The sequence below is a fragment of the Pseudorca crassidens genome, chromosome 14, assembly GCF_039906515.1.
Source record: "Pseudorca crassidens isolate mPseCra1 chromosome 14, mPseCra1.hap1, whole genome shotgun sequence".
In the NCBI taxonomy this organism is placed as follows: domain Eukaryota; kingdom Metazoa; phylum Chordata; class Mammalia; order Artiodactyla; family Delphinidae; genus Pseudorca; species Pseudorca crassidens.
In genome coordinates, this window is record NC_090309.1 from 7,510,632 (window position 1) to 7,527,780 (window position 17,149).

The 17,149-nt window shown below is 36.9% G+C and overlaps 1 protein-coding gene across 1 annotated transcript in view; it reads left to right on the forward strand.

Annotated features, from left to right (window-relative positions):
* Positions 1-17,149, forward strand: part of AFF3 (ALF transcription elongation factor 3) — a 560,353-nt gene that overhangs the window by 373,471 nt on the left and 169,733 nt on the right. Inside the window, exon 10 of the mRNA XM_067704167.1 lies at positions 8,349-8,400. Within this exon, the coding sequence (XP_067560268.1) occupies positions 8,349-8,400 (52 nt within the window). The remainder of the gene's footprint in view (positions 1-8,348; positions 8,401-17,149) is intronic.

Below are 17,149 nucleotides of genomic sequence, written 5' to 3' on the forward strand. Positions count from 1 at the left end.
CCATTCGAATTTAAACAGCTCGGCGTAAAGGGAGGAGAAAATAGATACAATAGAATAAATGTACCTTCTCTCAGCTTGGAGTCTTTGACGTAAAGAAGAACAGAGGAAACAGCTGTTCAGTCCCGTCTGTGTTCAGTCTCTTCTTCACGTATGCTATTTTATTTAATCCTAACCGTAGCTGTGTGAAGTAGGCATGACATCTCCATTCTGCACGTGATGAAAATGAGATTCTGCAGCTAATAACTAACCCATTACCTTGACCCGCAAAATGTTGCTTCTGTCCCTTCAGTGTGAGATTGAATTCTTGTCCAAGATTTCTGTTTTCATCTGGCATATTTTTACAGCATGCCATAACTTTCACTCGCTGATGCTACGATTGAGATTATGTCAAAGCAGACCTATCTTCTGGGGAATTGTGAGTGGCACTTGCATGGTGTGGTATAAATCCCTCTGGCATTTTATCACCTGAGGACATTTGTAATTGGTTTTCTCTTTTCTAGGGGTAAGGGGATTTTTTTTTTTCAAATAAATCCCCGCCCCTCAAAACCAAGCACATCTATAAAAAGGTAATATCACTATTTAAAAATCATAGTGATGTGGTATATATATATGCAATGGAATACTACTCAGCCATAAAAAAGAATGAAATAATGCCATTTGCAGCAACATGGATGGACCTAGAGATTATCATACAAAGTGAAATAAGTCAGACAAATATCATATGATATCACTTATGTCTGGAATCTAAAATATGACACAAATGATCTTACTTACAAAACAGAAACAGACTCACAGACATAGAAAACAAACTTACGGTTACCAAAGGGGAAGGGGGGATAAATTAGGAGTTTGGGATTAGCAGGTACAAACTACTACATATAAAATAGTTAAACACTTAGGTCCTACTGTATTGCACAGGGAACTATATTCAATATCTTGTAATAAACCATAATGGAAAATAAAAAAAGAAAGATAAAGATTGCAGTGTCCTCTGTAGATTATAGCACATTGGAAATTTTAGGACAGCTGGTCCCACCAGCATTTCCTGTGCTGTTTCTTGTATTTGGTTTGGAATCATTACAGCTTTGGGAGTCATGACTCCAGTAAATATGTAGAAAATAGGAAAAAACTGTACTTCAGAGAGAGAAAATGTGTATTGATGGACTGACCTTCCCCACTTTAGGTCAGTCATTTTTATCTTTTTGAAATTAGAAAAACTAACTTGTGTAGGTACTAAGAGAAGAGAGTGTATAAATTAAACAGAAAATTATTTTTTAATCCAAATCTTTTTAAAGAGAGCTACTTTAGCCAGTTTGCTGATTACCGATTAATTTAATTTAATATAAAATAGAAGCTAATTAAGTATTGAGAAACTTAAATATTAAAACAGGTGATGTACGTCTACAGTTTTTTTAAAGCGTAAGACTGTCCTGTTCAGGTGGCAGCCTGAGCATAAGCGCTTCTTTCCCTGCCTTCACAGTCTCCATTGAACTAACCGTAAAGCAATAGTGATGCAAATAAATCCGTAACAGCACTGAGAACCAGAAATTCAGCTGAGTGTCTGGAAAATGGAGACTGGACAGGACCCTACTGTTAGATAGATAATCCTGGGCAGGGAAGGTCATGACCCAGAAAAAGAAAAAAGGAAAATAATGAACCAAACAGGAACAAGCTGTGGTGGTAGAGGGAATGTCCTTGGGAGCTCCAGGAGAGACTTGATTTCCTCTCAACCCCAACAGAGAAGAGACGTGGACTGTGCGTAGTGATAGGAACGTGGCCATTCTTCCACCCATTACTCCTCTACCACTATCCTAGCGGGTTTTCATACAGAGCTTTCAGTCTGGCTTTCCTCCCTCAAAAAAACAAAATACAAAAAAAACACATAGTAATATTTGCTAAGAAAATGAACAGCTAACTAGAACTTCTAGTTGGGAGCTAGTACCTAAGAGAGAAGCAGAATAGATTCTGAGATAATACCAGACCTTAAACATAGATATCTCTGATGGGTGGAGGAAGAGCTAACTTTTCTCAAGAAGGAAGTAAACTGAAATGCTATACACCCAGAATAAAGTACTTCGTATTTTTGTTGGGGAGTGAGAGAGCAGCCAGGGCTCCCAGCTTGTCTTGAGGCCTCTTCTCCTGGACCCTACATGAAGCCTTCCAGTTAACATACCCTGTCCACTTAGAAAGAGCCCTAAATCAGCCCTTCCCTACAAGGGAGACGTATGTTAGCAAAATGGATCAATATACTAATATGGGAAATCCACGCCAGTACCTTTGTTAACCAGCCTGTTATCATTCAAAGATGTGAATACATAACCCAGGAGCACCAAAGAGAAGGAATGACCCAGAGGAAATCTACTTAATTCAAGGAACAGAAGAAAAAAATTTCAAATGTAACTACAGTCTTCAGAAGGATTTGAAATTATTTGCATCAAATAAAAAGACCAGATTGGTATGAAAAAGAAGCAGTTACAGAACAAATGAGCACTCCGGAATTAAAAATAGGGTTGACAAAATTTAAAATTTAATAGATAATAGCTGAAGTCTGAAGTCTGGAATATAAGGTTGAAAACATTTTTTTTTTCTGAATATAAAGCAAAAGTCAGATGGAAAATATGAAAGGAAGTTAAGTTACATGGAAGATTAGTCAGGGTGGAAAGGTCAAATCCAGCTAGTAGGAATACCAGAAAAAGAAAATGGATAAGAATAAATAATAATAGAAATAGAATTCCTCAGGAAATGAGCACTCATTGTCAAAAACACTTGTGTGCAATGAAACAAGAGCAAGGAAAAAGAACAGACAGCAGAGAATTAGAGAGATCTCCAAGGACTTCAGATATTGGAATTACCAAGCCCAGAATATAACGTAAGAGTGCTTACTTTAATTTACGGAAATGAGAGAATTGAAAATATGATAAAGAACAACAACATTTGAAAATGTACTAATCAGAACCTCTAGAAGTTAGAAAATAATAACAGAAATAAAATTTCTTTGGTCAGGTTTAACAGCAGATTACACATAGGTGAAGAAAAAGTAATGAATCAGGAAACTGAACTTAAGAAATTATCTAGAATGCAACCTAGAGAGACAGAAATGGAAAATATGAAAAGGAAGTTAACAAACCTGGAGTATAAAGTGAGAAGGCCTAAATATATTTAACTAGAATTCCAGAAAAAGATAAGGGAACAGAGGGAATATTAAAGGAGATGATGGCTGGAAATATTCCAGAATTGAAAGACACTAACCCATAGATTCAAGAAACCCAATGAATCTTCCCAATGAATCTTAAGCAGGATAGATAAAAAGAAGTCCACCCTAGACATATTATAGTGAAACTGCAAGCCACACAGGTAAAGGAAAAATTCTTAAAGTGCCCTTAATAACTTCAAAGAAGTAACAATTAAACTTCCAGTTGACTTCTCAACAGCAGCCGTGTATCTGGAATTTGACAAGGTGATTCTCAAATTTATTTGATAGAACAAGGAACCAAAAATAACTCAGACACTCCTTAAGAAGAACCAGGTTGGAGCCTTGCCTTACTAATATTATTATATGAATGAATGAATGAGTGAATGAATGAATAAATGTTTTAGCTAAGTAATGAAGATAATAATAAATTGAGCAATGAAACAGATGTAAAGGACCCAGAAACAGACCACAGATTTATGAAAACTAGATTCGTGTCAGAGCTAAAATGTAGATCAATGGGGAAAGAATGGGCTTCTTAATAGATAGTACCAGAATAATTGGTTATCTATAGGGAAAAAAAGGAAGCTATCTCCTACCTGACATCATATACAGAAACTATTCCAGGTATTTGTAGAAGACCTAAATGTGAACAGTAAAATTATACACTTTCAAAAGGTAATAGAGAACATCTTTCTGATGTATTTCTTAAGTAGAACACCGAAAAAGTGTCAAATAAAGGAAAACGGCAGTTTTTTGTTTTTTTTTTTTTGCGGTATGCAGGCCTCTCACTGTTGTGGCCTCTCCCGTAGCACAGGCTCCGGACGCACAGGCTCAGCGGCCATGGCTCATGGGCCCAGCCGCTCCGCGGCACGTGGAATCTTCCCGGACAGGGGCACGAACCCGTGTCCCCTGCATCGGCAGGTGGACTCTCAACCACTGTGCCACCAGGGAAGCCCAAAATGACAGATTTTTATAAGGAGATGCTGCACAGCAGTGAGGGTGAATGAACCAAAGCTATGCACATCACATTGGCTGAATCTAAAGTCATATCATTGAATGACAGAAGTAATCCCAGAAGAATGCCTACACTATGATTGCATTCATACGAAATTTAAAATCAGGAAAAACTAAAGACTTTTATTTACAAATTAATTCATGGTGGCAGAAACTGTCAAGAAAGGGAGAATGATTAACACAAAAATCCATTGCTAGCTAGCTGGGCTTGAATAGGACACAAGCTCAGGAGGCTTCTGGGTTATTTCTTGTCAGTGTCCCCTTTCTGGGCCTGGAAGGTGTTTTTACAGTTAACTCATTTTACTTTTTAAAAACTGTATATAAACATTTTTGTACACATTACATGCATGCTCTATTGAATTTCTCTTTAGGAAAAGCATAGCCTTTACTTGAGACAAATGAACCTGTGCCATGATGAGATATAAGAATGAGAATCCATTTGACGTAAATACTGGGAACCCTTGCCTTCTTTCAGGTGTAGTGGCCGTCCCTCCGTGCAGGTCCAGTCTCTCTACTGTTCCTTAGAGGCTGATATATATGTTGTTATAATATTGTAAATTCCGTTACTCATGTATAATTTTTCTCATGGCCTATGGGCAATTCCCAAAATTAAATTATTGATAAAATTAATATTAATGAGGATGACTCATTAATAGTTACTGAACAGAATATAAATATTTTAAATCTTGGCTATGCCGGAGGAAAGGTATATCTGTGCATAGTGGGATGTGAGTTGCCTCACTTTGCGTAGTACAAAAGAAAAGGTACTGTCAGAAGCTGTTTAATCAAAAAATAGGTTAAATTTATTCAAAGTTAAAATACCCACTAGACACTAAAGTTTAACAGAACTAACAAAAATTTTAAGCGGAAGGGAGGTGGCAGTATAAGTGTATTAAATATCTTATCTCTCATTTTTCATATCAGAAATTATTACATACTGTCTGAAGTTGATTCATCTAGAAATAAGCATATTACTTAGCGTTATAGTTGCAGGGCTAACAGGACTAATGACAAAAGCAAGCAGAGCCGTTACCTTTTCTCTACTGTTCAGTTTTTTTTTCTTTACGCTGAGCACAGATTCCTTTTATTATAAAGTGGTAGCACAGCAAAACTTGCCTTCGAAGCAGAATACAGCCTAGGTCTATTTTGATTTCCTTTTCATAGCGCTAATTATGGTACTCCAGCAGTGCAGTCATTTTCAGTTGAAGGGGCGTGAATTAGATATTATCTATGTTTCCAGAGAGACTACTCGACATAAAAGTCCTTGGTAGATTTACTGGATTAAACATGTAGTTACTGTAATTTTTTAAGTGACCTGGTGGAGGCATCAAGCCGTTTCATACCTTAACTTGTATACCGTCTCAGTGGTGTGTGTACCTTTCTCCTCTTTTCCCACTGTAGCGTGGGACACTGCATTAATGATAGGTCATCAGACAGAAGACATATACTGAGCAGGTAATATATGTTTGGTACTGTGGAAGACTCAGGTAGACAAATATGGAGTGTCAAGTTGAAAGTATACATGTCATATACATATACACCTACATATGTATTTATATGTGAGTGTGAATGTATACATTTACTTTCTATGGCTCGTTTTTTCTCTTTCTCTCTTTAATTATATGTCTGCCTGCAAAAGGACCACACTGCACCTGAGCCTCTCTCTTATGCCCAGTGTCTTAAAGATCAATGCAGGTTCCTTCCCTAGGAGAGCAGTGTTGAATCTATCATGAAAACAGCTGGAATAATCAGGACGAAGCCCCAACAGTCCTCATTGGTGGCGGAGAGGAAACATCTGAGCACCCAACTGAAAAATCCCTTACTGAGGATTTTTTCCGGCTCCCATTCATCATTTTCCCTTGGGTCCTGATAAAGAGCCGATGATTCTCCATGGCTTGTGCACAGAGACACTTCAAGTTAACTTCAGAAATTACATCACGTAAAATTGCCAGATATTGGGGAGAATTTTGTGTTCTGAAGGGCAAACGGAGTTTTACTTCCTGACTCCATCCTGTGTTTCCTTTTCTCCAAAAAGGTTAATTCATGATCCACTGAGAGCACTCATTCCCCGACTGTTCATACATGCCCAGTGTGGCCCCATTGCATCCTTCCTGTTTGCCAGAACCGATTCTGTTTTCCCTGTTGCCACAACATAAGTGCTGCTAAGAGCAGAGATAACCAGCTGCAGCTTTGTTCCTGCGCCGTTCCCGCTCCCGATTCCCGCAGCCCCCAGATCCCATGTGCAATAAGGCCTCTGTCCTCTCAGCCCACGGGGTATCTGGCAGCATTGTTGGTCAAGGTGAAACATATTTATTCAGACATCCAAACACTGTCTTCATGTATCAGATTGATTTCCTTTTTTTTAATGACATAAGTTGTTGAGAAATGTTTACTCCTGGGCTTCTGAGCCTGCTGCCTACATTCCTGATGATGATTGGATGTGGGGTAACTTCTGGCAGCTCCAGACCAGGGAAAGTAACCAATTTCTCCAAATTAAAGGGGGAAAAAAAGATCGCTATGTTTGAGAAAAATTAAACCTCCATTTAGTTTTATCTTAGGTGATGCAGGTGTTACAACTCTGTACTTTAGGATTCTGGCAGGAATTGTGGTTTCTCATTTGAAAAGTGATTTTGGACAGTACTAAGGTTATTTTCTAGCACCAAAGCCAGTTGACAAGGTCTTGCATGTCTCCTAAGTGAGTTTACAACAAACCTGGCCTGGAAGAGAAAATATATTATGAACGTACAAGCTTTAGAGCAAGTTTATTAATTCTCTGCCTCTATTTTTACTTCAGCATGGTTTCCCACGTACTGGGACTCCGTCAGTGTTTGCTATTGAGGCAGTTAAAATAGATGTGACTTTTCACAAGGTGACTGTCCCTCACGTATGTCCCAGCAGTGTGTAGACACACATTAGCACAGAGTTACATCTGAGATAGATGTGTGCACTATATGTCACTGTCTTCTTTCTCTCACAACCGTTCTGTTTGAAAGAACTAAAAGGAAAAGAAATTATAAAGTTTACTTTTGAGTTCAGTTTGGACGATATCTTCAGAATGTGTTCATCATGTAATTTAGGGGGTCATTCCCAAGCCTCGGTGACAGTAAGCTAATGGCTACAGCTGACAAAAGGGACTTGGTACAGGACATAGGCCTGAAGCCCTAAACAGCAGACTGGGGGATTCTGTGAGGTCTCCAGGCCTGGCTTGAAAGAGCAAAGCAAAGCAAGTTGCCACCATCAGGCCCATCTCTTGCAACTCATAACCTTCTCTGGGGTATGTTAAACTATTAGCACTACATAACCAGCCTAACTAACCACAGCTAACTCACAATGGCAGTCATGACCTTCCTCCATCCCATAGCCTCAAGAAAACAAAAAGAAATGCCTTACAATATAAGGATGTATGGTGTCAAGCCATCAATGGTCGAGGATCTAAGACTTACATTACGTCAACTGCAAGAGGAATTTGCCCTTTAAAACTACAAGAAACGAACTGGTTCCAGGCTCCCTTCATTAAAACCCATTCAATCCTCGGTGACCACAGACGGCAGAAACATTTCTTTAACTAGTCTCTCAGATGGCCAGGAAGGATTTCTGATTTATATCTTATTCTGCATTAACAGGGTGACCCCAGAACCTGCTGCTGGGGCTCTCTGTGGGGTGTAATTCTTGGGAATCTTGTAAGCTGGGGTGCAACCTCAGTGTTGTGTAAAATTCTCTCCTCCAAGTTCTGATGTCACCTGACCTGGTTTAGCTTGTGTTTGCAGAAGGGATCGGAATTCAAAACGCCTTGCATCTAGAATGCTAATGGGGTTTATTTCCTTAAGTTTTCTGTAAAAGAAGTAGAAGGAAACAGATGCCATCTGTAAGGTATTCATCTTTTGGCAGGGTCTCCACTCTGAACCTCTGCTTGTTTGCAAACAGCTCCGTAGTACCTATTCACAGATCCTTGCCCGGGCCATTGTATTACAAAGAAGAAATTATTTTGCAAATCCGGTTCTTGGACAATAAAAAAGATGTTTGAAAAGCTTCCTGCTGCACATTTTGAATGGTTGTTAGTAGGAGTGTGGAAATATATTGAACCTCTCTTAAATCTTATAGGCTGTAACGCTCACATGTTGGTATTTTCTTCCTTTTTAAGAGAAAGGTGATGCTGAGCCAGGGAGTCCAGACAATGGCACATCGAATACATCGTAAGTCTGTTTCCTGTTTCTATCCCGAGATGACTGTTCTTTAATATGCTTATAATATGGAACTGCGCAAATAACTTGTTATAGTAACAGTAATAATGGAAAGAAGCCTGTGGTTCTCTTTCTCATGATAATGTGTTTTTTAATGCTTTTGGGTGCATATGCATTTTGAGGTCTTTCTTATGCTTTAGCCCAGTAAGAATAATCTTGAAAACACAAGGCTCCTCTTCATAAAGTACAAATGTAACGAGATTTAACGGTATTATTTTGGCAGGGGGTGGGGAGGAAAGCTTTTGGAATTTGCTTGGCAACTTCCATCACTGTCATAAATAATTAGAGGACTTTTCACACATACTAGGAGATAGTCTGTCCTGCATACCTGGGAAGTACCAGTGTCATTTTAAAGCCTGCCCTTTGCAACCTGACCTCTGAATTATGTGAAATATACAGTTATAGATATCTCTGGACCCTCAAGGGTTTGTTCATAGTTTTGAGTTAACAAACACAGTTTTGAAAAGATAAGAAGAGGCTTTTAAAACATGTTCTTCACTCTACGTTTTGTCTTTTTCCTCTCGATAGCCAAGCAGTCCAAAAAATGTTTTGACGATTAATTCGATGCCAAATTTATATGCCAAAGTTTACATAATTCACAAGCTAACAAATTATTTTAGCTCCATAGGAATTAGTAACAGGTTTACTCCTTAAAAATCATTATTTTTTATCATTTCTGAGGAGTTAAATGTATTTTCTTATTATAAGACAGTTTTGTGCATATATCTATATTTGGACCAGTGCTCTTATTACTAAGCATTTAAAGTGCTATTCATTAGAAATGACAGCTTACGATATAACATTATTGAGTGTATTTGTCCAAGATCTGTTTCTCAATCTAGGAAGAGCCTTTGGCTTACATAGGATGGCTGTTTGTTTCATAAAGGTTATGACTACATGTTTCTTAAGATGTTACCCTAAAAGTTCAAAATAGTTCCATTATCATGATTTCTAATGATATAATGAATGTGACTGGTTTTAAATGGTTAAAATATTACTAATCTTTAAATTTTTGATTGTAAAATATAGTAGGAAAAGGGTTTTAATGCCATCTGGAGGCATTCTAGAGAACTGAAATGGGTAGAATCATTTAAATATGTAGTTCTTTTGAGCGGTGTTTGAGACTACATAAGAATTTATGCAACTAGAATGTCAACTATTTGGGAGTAAGTTATATTTTTTTATAAATAATTTTATAAAAGTGTTAATTACTGTAGAAACAACAATTTTTCAAATTCTCATTAACAAATCATCTTAAAAACAGGCAAAGGAGCATACAAAATATTTTGGAAAGCTGCTAGCATCCTGCATTTAATTTTTTCAAATTTAAAATCACATTCAGTGGGCTCTGATTTTGTTAATACAGTTTGATGTGCCGCTAAAGTTCTCCGCCCCTTACACATCTCCGAAAAGTCCATTCTCTAAAAGAATTGGTTTCTATAACTCATTACCTAATCAAAATAAATATGTTGTCTGAGGAATTATTTTTAAACCCTCTGGAGATTTGTGAACAGTGAGAGTTTAAAGCATCACCCCACATTCTTGTCTCTTTGAGCAAAACAGACTTAGTCATCCATCTCATATCCTGCCTCTTGAACTAGAAACAGCAGAAATAAAGCCTGAGGCTGCAAGTATCCCTCTTAAAAGTGGAGAATTCTAAACTTGATCCTCCCAAAGCACCTTCTAACCGTGGTCTGTTATAATTAGGCAAGAGGAGCAGCTCATTATGAATAAAGAGCAGGGACTCAGGATGCCTTAGACTTGCGTAGCATTTTACAGTCTCTGTGTGGTATCCTATCTGAGCTTTATCTATGCAGACAGATAGGTAAGACAATATCCTTATTTCATGTATAAGGAATCTAAGGATCAGAAAAGTCATTCAACTTAAGTGAAAAAATTGGGACACACATCTTTGGATATTCAGCTTTTTTGGCCATTTACCGTACTGAGGGGTCAGGGGATCTTAGGAGACAAAACAAGGTCATAAGTCAGAACCAAGGAGAAAAGTGGGGACCCATTTATTTGTTAAGTGGTAAGTGTATTAGTTTGCTAGGGCTGCTGTAACAAAGTAGCGTAGACTGGGTCCCTTAAACAACTGAAATTTATTGTCTCAGTTCTGGAGGCTAGAAGCCCAAGATCAGTCATTAGGGTTTGTTTCTTCCGTGAAAGAAGGATCAATTCCAGACCTTGTTCGTTGTTTTGTAGATAAACATCTTCTCCCTGTGTTTCTTCACATCATCTTCCTTCTCTGCATGTCTCTGTGTCCAAATTTCCCCTTTTTATAAAAATACTAGTTATGTCGGATTATCGCCCACCCTAATGTTCTCATTTTAACTTGATTACCCCGTGAAGATGCTATCTCAAAATAAAATCACATTCTGAAGTACTGGAGGTTAGGACTTCAACATATGGATTTTGAGAGGACACTCAACATTAAGGGTCAGAGCAATCAAAATGATTTAGAAGCCAGGTCAGGAGAATCAGGAGTATACAGATGCCAGAAGATGGAAGAAGGTGGTAAGACAGACCAAAAATTATGAGCTCCATGGAAACCAACGAGGTGAAGGAGAGCTGAAAACTGTAAATAACATACCCACAGGCACTAGGAAAGATACCTCTTCTACATTTGTGGTTTGGTGGGACAGACTTGGCTTCAGTAATGCCTATACATCCCTCTGTCTGTATAGTTCCATGACCTGTGAGTCATTTCAAGCCATTTTTTGGTTTTAAACTGTAGTATAAAATTGAGAGTATCCAGACAGCTCATTTTCTGAAAAAGCATCTTTCCTCACTAGCCTCTTTTAAAAACGAGAGATCAACATTGTTTGCAATGTCCAAGACATGGAAGCAACCTAAGTGTTCACTGATGGATGAATGGCTAAAGAAAATGTGGTATCTGTACACAATGGAATATTATTCAGCCATAGAGGGAAATCCTGCTACTTGCAACAACATGGATTGACGTTGAGGGCATCATCCTAAGTGAAATAAGTCAGACAGAGAAAAACAAATACCATATGACCTCATTTGTATGTAAAATCTTAAAAAAAAAAAGGGCTTCCCTGGTGGCACAATGGTTGAGAGTCCGCCTGCCGATGCAGGGGACATGGGTTCGTGCCCCGGTCTGGGAAGATCCCGCATGTCGCAGAGCGGCTGGGCCCGTGAGCCATGGCCGCTGAGCCTGCGCGTCCGGAGCCTGTGCTCCACAACGGGAGGGGCCACAACGGTGAGAGGCCCGCGTACCACAAAGAAAAAGAAACTGGATGAAATATTTTTTACAAAACAAAACTATTTGAAGACACTAGAGGCTGATCAAAAGAAGGCAGAAATGTTGGCAACTTGATCCTTGAGAGAAAGAATTGGAATGCATGAGACCTACATTTTTACAGCTTCTCTCCTGAGGGCACTCCCCATTCCACCAAGAGTAACTACAACTCAAGGCCACAATCATATATTCTTGAAGTGTATGAGGATGGAGTTCAAGGCTGCCAGAGTGGCTGGGATTTAAGGGAAGAAATTCCAGAAAGGAGGCAGCCATAGAGAAGAGAGTTCCACTTCTGTATATAAATTCTCCTCCATGCTTGGGTGACTTCTAAACTGCATAGGTATGGGAGAAAGGCCAGTGAGCCCAGTGGAAAACAATAGCTAGAGAGCTGAAAAGGTGAGCATACATTTCAATGGCTGCCTACTGCCTACAAAGATTGCCCGTAGAGTTTGGAATTTGAATCTCACCCAAGTTATAGGGACTTGGCAAACACTTGGGTTTTTGTCTGAACCCTCAGAAAGGCCTCGCCTTAAGAATAAAGGATTCATCCTAAAACTAAGGGCAAAACCAAAGTAGATCATAACAAAGTGTAATCCTAAGCATTCACAAGTTCAGCTAGTAATTTGTCTGAAACAAAAATATTGACATTCTTTAAAGGAATAAAACAGATCTAGAGCCTCTATTACATGTCATTCATAATATTTATTATCTAATCAAAAATTAACAGATATGTATAGAAGTAGGAAACTGTTACTCATAATCAAGAAAAAATGTAATTGCTATAATAGAACTTGAAGTAACCTAAATGTTGGAATTTTCAGGCAATAACTTTAAAGCAGGTGTTAAAATATATTCAAGAATATAAAGGAAAACATGGTCATAATAATTGAAAGAAGAAGACTCTCAGCAGGGAAATGGAAATGATTAAGAAGAACCAAGTGAAAATTCTGGAACTGAAAAGTAAAATATTTGAAACAAAAATTTCACTGGATAGCCTTAGTGAAGAATGGAAATGACCAAATAAAGGGTAAGTAAACTTAAAGTCAGATCAATAAGCATTATCCAATATGAAGAACAGTGAGAATGAAGATTAAAAACAATAAACAGAACCTCAGTGAATTATAGGACAATATCAAGTAGTATAATATACATGTAATTGGGGTCTGAGAAGGAGAGGACAGAAAAAACAGATCAGAAAAAATATTCAAAGAGATAATGGCTGAAGGCATCCCAAACTGGCTGAACACATTAACTTACAAATGCAAGAAGCTTAACAAATCCTAAGCAGGATAAATAAAATAAAACCACACCTTGAAACGTTACAGTAAAATTGCTAAAACCTATATTAAAGATAAAGAGAAAAATCTTGAACATTGCCAGAGATAAATGACATATTATGTAAAAGGTAACAGTGACGCAGTTAACCAAAGGATTCCCACCATGAACAACGGAGGCTAGAATATTATTCAAAGACATCTTTAAAGTGCTGGAAGACAAAATAAAAACAGTAAATTAAAAAAAAATAAAGAACTTTAGCAAGCTAGAATTCTAAATCTAGCAAAAATATCCTTCAAAACAAGGTGAAATAAAGACATTTTTGGTTTTTCAAAATCTGAGAGAATTTATTTCCGAAGACCTGCACTACAATCAGTGATAAAGGAAATTTGTCACGCTGAGGGGGGAATACTATCAGGGGGAAGTTCAGACCTACACGAAGGAAGTATTTACAGGAAATGATAAATATATATGTAAATATAAAAGGTTATGTAATGTAAAGAACAAGATACTCTTTTATGGGACTTATGATGTATGTAGATGTAAACTGTACGACAAAAATACCACAAAGGATAAGACAGGGCAAATGGAGTTGCATGACTCTTAAGGTTCTTACATTTTATGTGAAGTGACACGATATTAAATCCAAGTAGACTGGCAATAAGTTAAGGATGCATAGTGTAATAACCAGAAAAACCACTAAAAAAAATACCAAAAAAAGCATAAACGTCATTGGAGGGATTAAAATAAAATACCAAAATAAACTAGATTTGAAAGACTGCCTACTGTCTATAAGGTATACAGTTTAAATATAAAAACACAGTAGGTTGAAGCCAGAAGAGGAAAAGATAGACTGTGTAAACCGTAAGCGTAAGAAAGCTAGTGTGACACTATTAAACTACCAAACAGACTTCTAGACAAAGAGTATTAGAAGAGGTAAAAAGGACATTTTATCATGCTAAAAAGGTCAGTTAATGAGGAAAACAGACCAGTCATAAATATGTACGTATTTACTAAGAGATTATCAAAATATATGAAACAAAAACTGACAGAACAATAATAATAGAGATTTTTAACATCCATTTCTTCAGTAATCAGTAGAAAAATTAAACAAAATATTAGGAAGTATATAGAATATTTGAACATCATCAACCACTTTGACCTAATTGACATTTATAAAACACTACAGCCGACTGGTGCAAGATATGTAATCTTATCAAGTACACATGAAGCAAGACCTTACTGTGCACAATAAAAGACATATAGATAAATTCCATATGATTAAAATCTTGCAGAATGTGTTGTGTGATCACAGCATGGTTATATTATAAGTCAATAGCAAGGAAATTCTAGAAAATGCCTAATATTTGAAAGTTAAATAACATTTCTAAATAGTTTTTGAGTTAGAATAAATCACAAAGGAAATTAGAAAAAATTTTAACTGAATGAAAATGCATGTACAGTTTATGAAAATTTATGGGCTTTGCTAAAACAACACACACACAAAAATGTATAGCTTTACACGACTAGAAAAGAACAAAGTTGAACATCAGTAATTTATGTTTCCACTTTACGGAGCCAGAAAGGAAGAATAAATTAAACCCACATCATTAGGAAGAAGTACATAATAAAGATAGGAATAAAAATTTTTAAACAATAGAGAAAATTAAAAAACCAAACTTTAGTTCTTTTAAAAATTTAGTGAAATTAACAAAACACTAACAAGTCTAATCAAGGAAGAGAGGAGGGAAACATAAATCACTAACATTAGCAAAGAAAGAGTGGGTATCACTATATAGCCTACAGAAGTTTAAACAACAGTAACTGGATATTATGAACTACTTTCTGCTAATTAATTTGACAACTTAGATGAAATAGTCAATTTCCTTGAAAAATACAGTTACCATAAGTAACTTACCATAACTGCCACATGAAGAAATAGAATATCTGAATGACCCTATTGCTATTAAAGAAATTGAATTTGTAATCAGAACTTTTCCACAAAGAAAATTCCTCCAGAGGCAGGTGGTTTCACTGGTAAATTCCATCAAAACTTAAATAAGAAACGTTTTTACCAATGAAACACCGACAAATGAACTGCTAGTCTTATACAAACTCCTTCAGAAAATAGAAGAGGAAGAAAAACTACCCAATTCATTGTATAAGGCCAGTATAACCTTGATACCAAAATCTGACATAAACCTTATAAGAAAAGAAAATTGTAATCCAATATCTCTTAAAAACACTAAAAAATCCTTAATAAAACATTAGCATATATGTTCCAGTGATATATGAAAAGGACATTATTCATTATAACTAAGTAGGGTTTATCACAGGAATGAATGGTTGGCTTAATGTTAGAAGAAAAATTAACGTAATCCACCGTATTAATAGAATGAAGGAGAAAACCATATGATCCTCTAAAAAAATGAAGGCAAAGCATCTGACATGATTCGACACCCATCCTTGATTTTTAAAACTCTCAGCAAACTAGTACAAGAAGGGAACTTGTTTAATCTGACAAAGGGCATCTACCCCCAGACCTACTGCTAATGTCATATTTAATGGTGAAATACCAAACACTTTCCTCCTAAGATCAAGAACATAGCAGTAATGTCTGCATTTATCACTTCTAGTCAGCATTGTAGTTCTAGTCAGTACAATAAGGCAAGAAAAAGAAATAATAGGCATAAAGATTGAAAAATCTTTTGGAAAAATCTTTATGAATGATTGTTTATAGAGAAAATCCTAAGAAATTTAATAAACAACTACTAGAACCAATAAAAGAATTTAGCAGGGTCAGTTTACAAAAATCAGTTGTGTTTCTAATAGCAGTAAACAATTGCAAAATGAAATTTAAAAAGCAGTCCCATTTGCAATGATATAAAATACTTAATAAATTTAACAAAAGACATATAAGACTTGTACACTGAAAGCTATTAAACCTTGATGAGAGAAATTTTAGACTTAAATGGAGAGATGTTCATAAATTGGAAGGCTCCTAATGTTAATATGTCAGTTCTTCTCATAATGATATACAGATACAACACAGTGTTGATCAGAAGGCCAACAGGGCACTTTTCTAGAAAATGACAAGTTGATTCTAAAATTTTTATAGAAAAGCAAGGGTCCTAGGTAGCCAGAACAGTCTTGAAGAAGAGCAGGGTTGGAGGCCTTACAGTACCTGATTTCAAGACTTACTGTAAAACTAAAGTAATGAAGGTAGTGTGGCATTGACATGGACAGACAAATCAATGGAACAAAACAGAGTCTAGAAATAGACCCACACATATATGGTCAACTGATTTTTGACAAAGACAAGTCTTCAACAAATGGTGCTGGAGGAACTACTGGGGGAAAATCTGAATCTCACTTAAGACACAATTGAGATGGATCACAGACCTCCATTTAAAGGCCCAAACTATAAAGCTTCTAAAGGAAAACATGGGACAATATCTTCACAACCTGCAATGATTTCTTACAGAAATCACAAAACCACAGAAAAGAAAAGAAAACCCCGATGAATTGGATTTCATCAAAATTCAAAACATCTGGTCATCAAAATGACAAGGCAAGACGCAAACTGGGAGAACATACTTGCAGTACATACATCTGACAAATAGTTCGTATCCAGAATGTATAAGGAACTCTGACAATTCAATAACAAAACGGTAAAGACACAAATGTTTTAAATGGGCAAAGCCTCGAACAGACAAAGAAGATATACAAAGGTCCAGTAAGGAACTGAAAACATGCATTTTACTAATAATATTCATCTTCAGGGAAATGCACATTAAAGCCACAATGAGATACCACTGTATATACCCACTAGAATGACTAAAATTGAAAAGACCAACACCACCAAATAGTCAGGAGATACGAAGCCATGGGAGCCCTAGTGCATTGCTGATGGGAGCATAAAATGGCATAACCATTTTTAAAAACTGTTCCTTTTACGCACATTTATTGCATTCCCCAGCAATTAGGCACACACTTGGTACTAGATCCAACAATTCCATTTGTAATTATTAGCATGGGAAAAAAAAGAAACGCATGTCGTTTAAAAGCTTAGTACAAGAATTTGGGCTTCCCTGGTGGCACAGTGGTTGAGAGTCTGCCTGCCGATCCAGGGGACACGGGTTCGTGCCCCGGTCCGGGAAG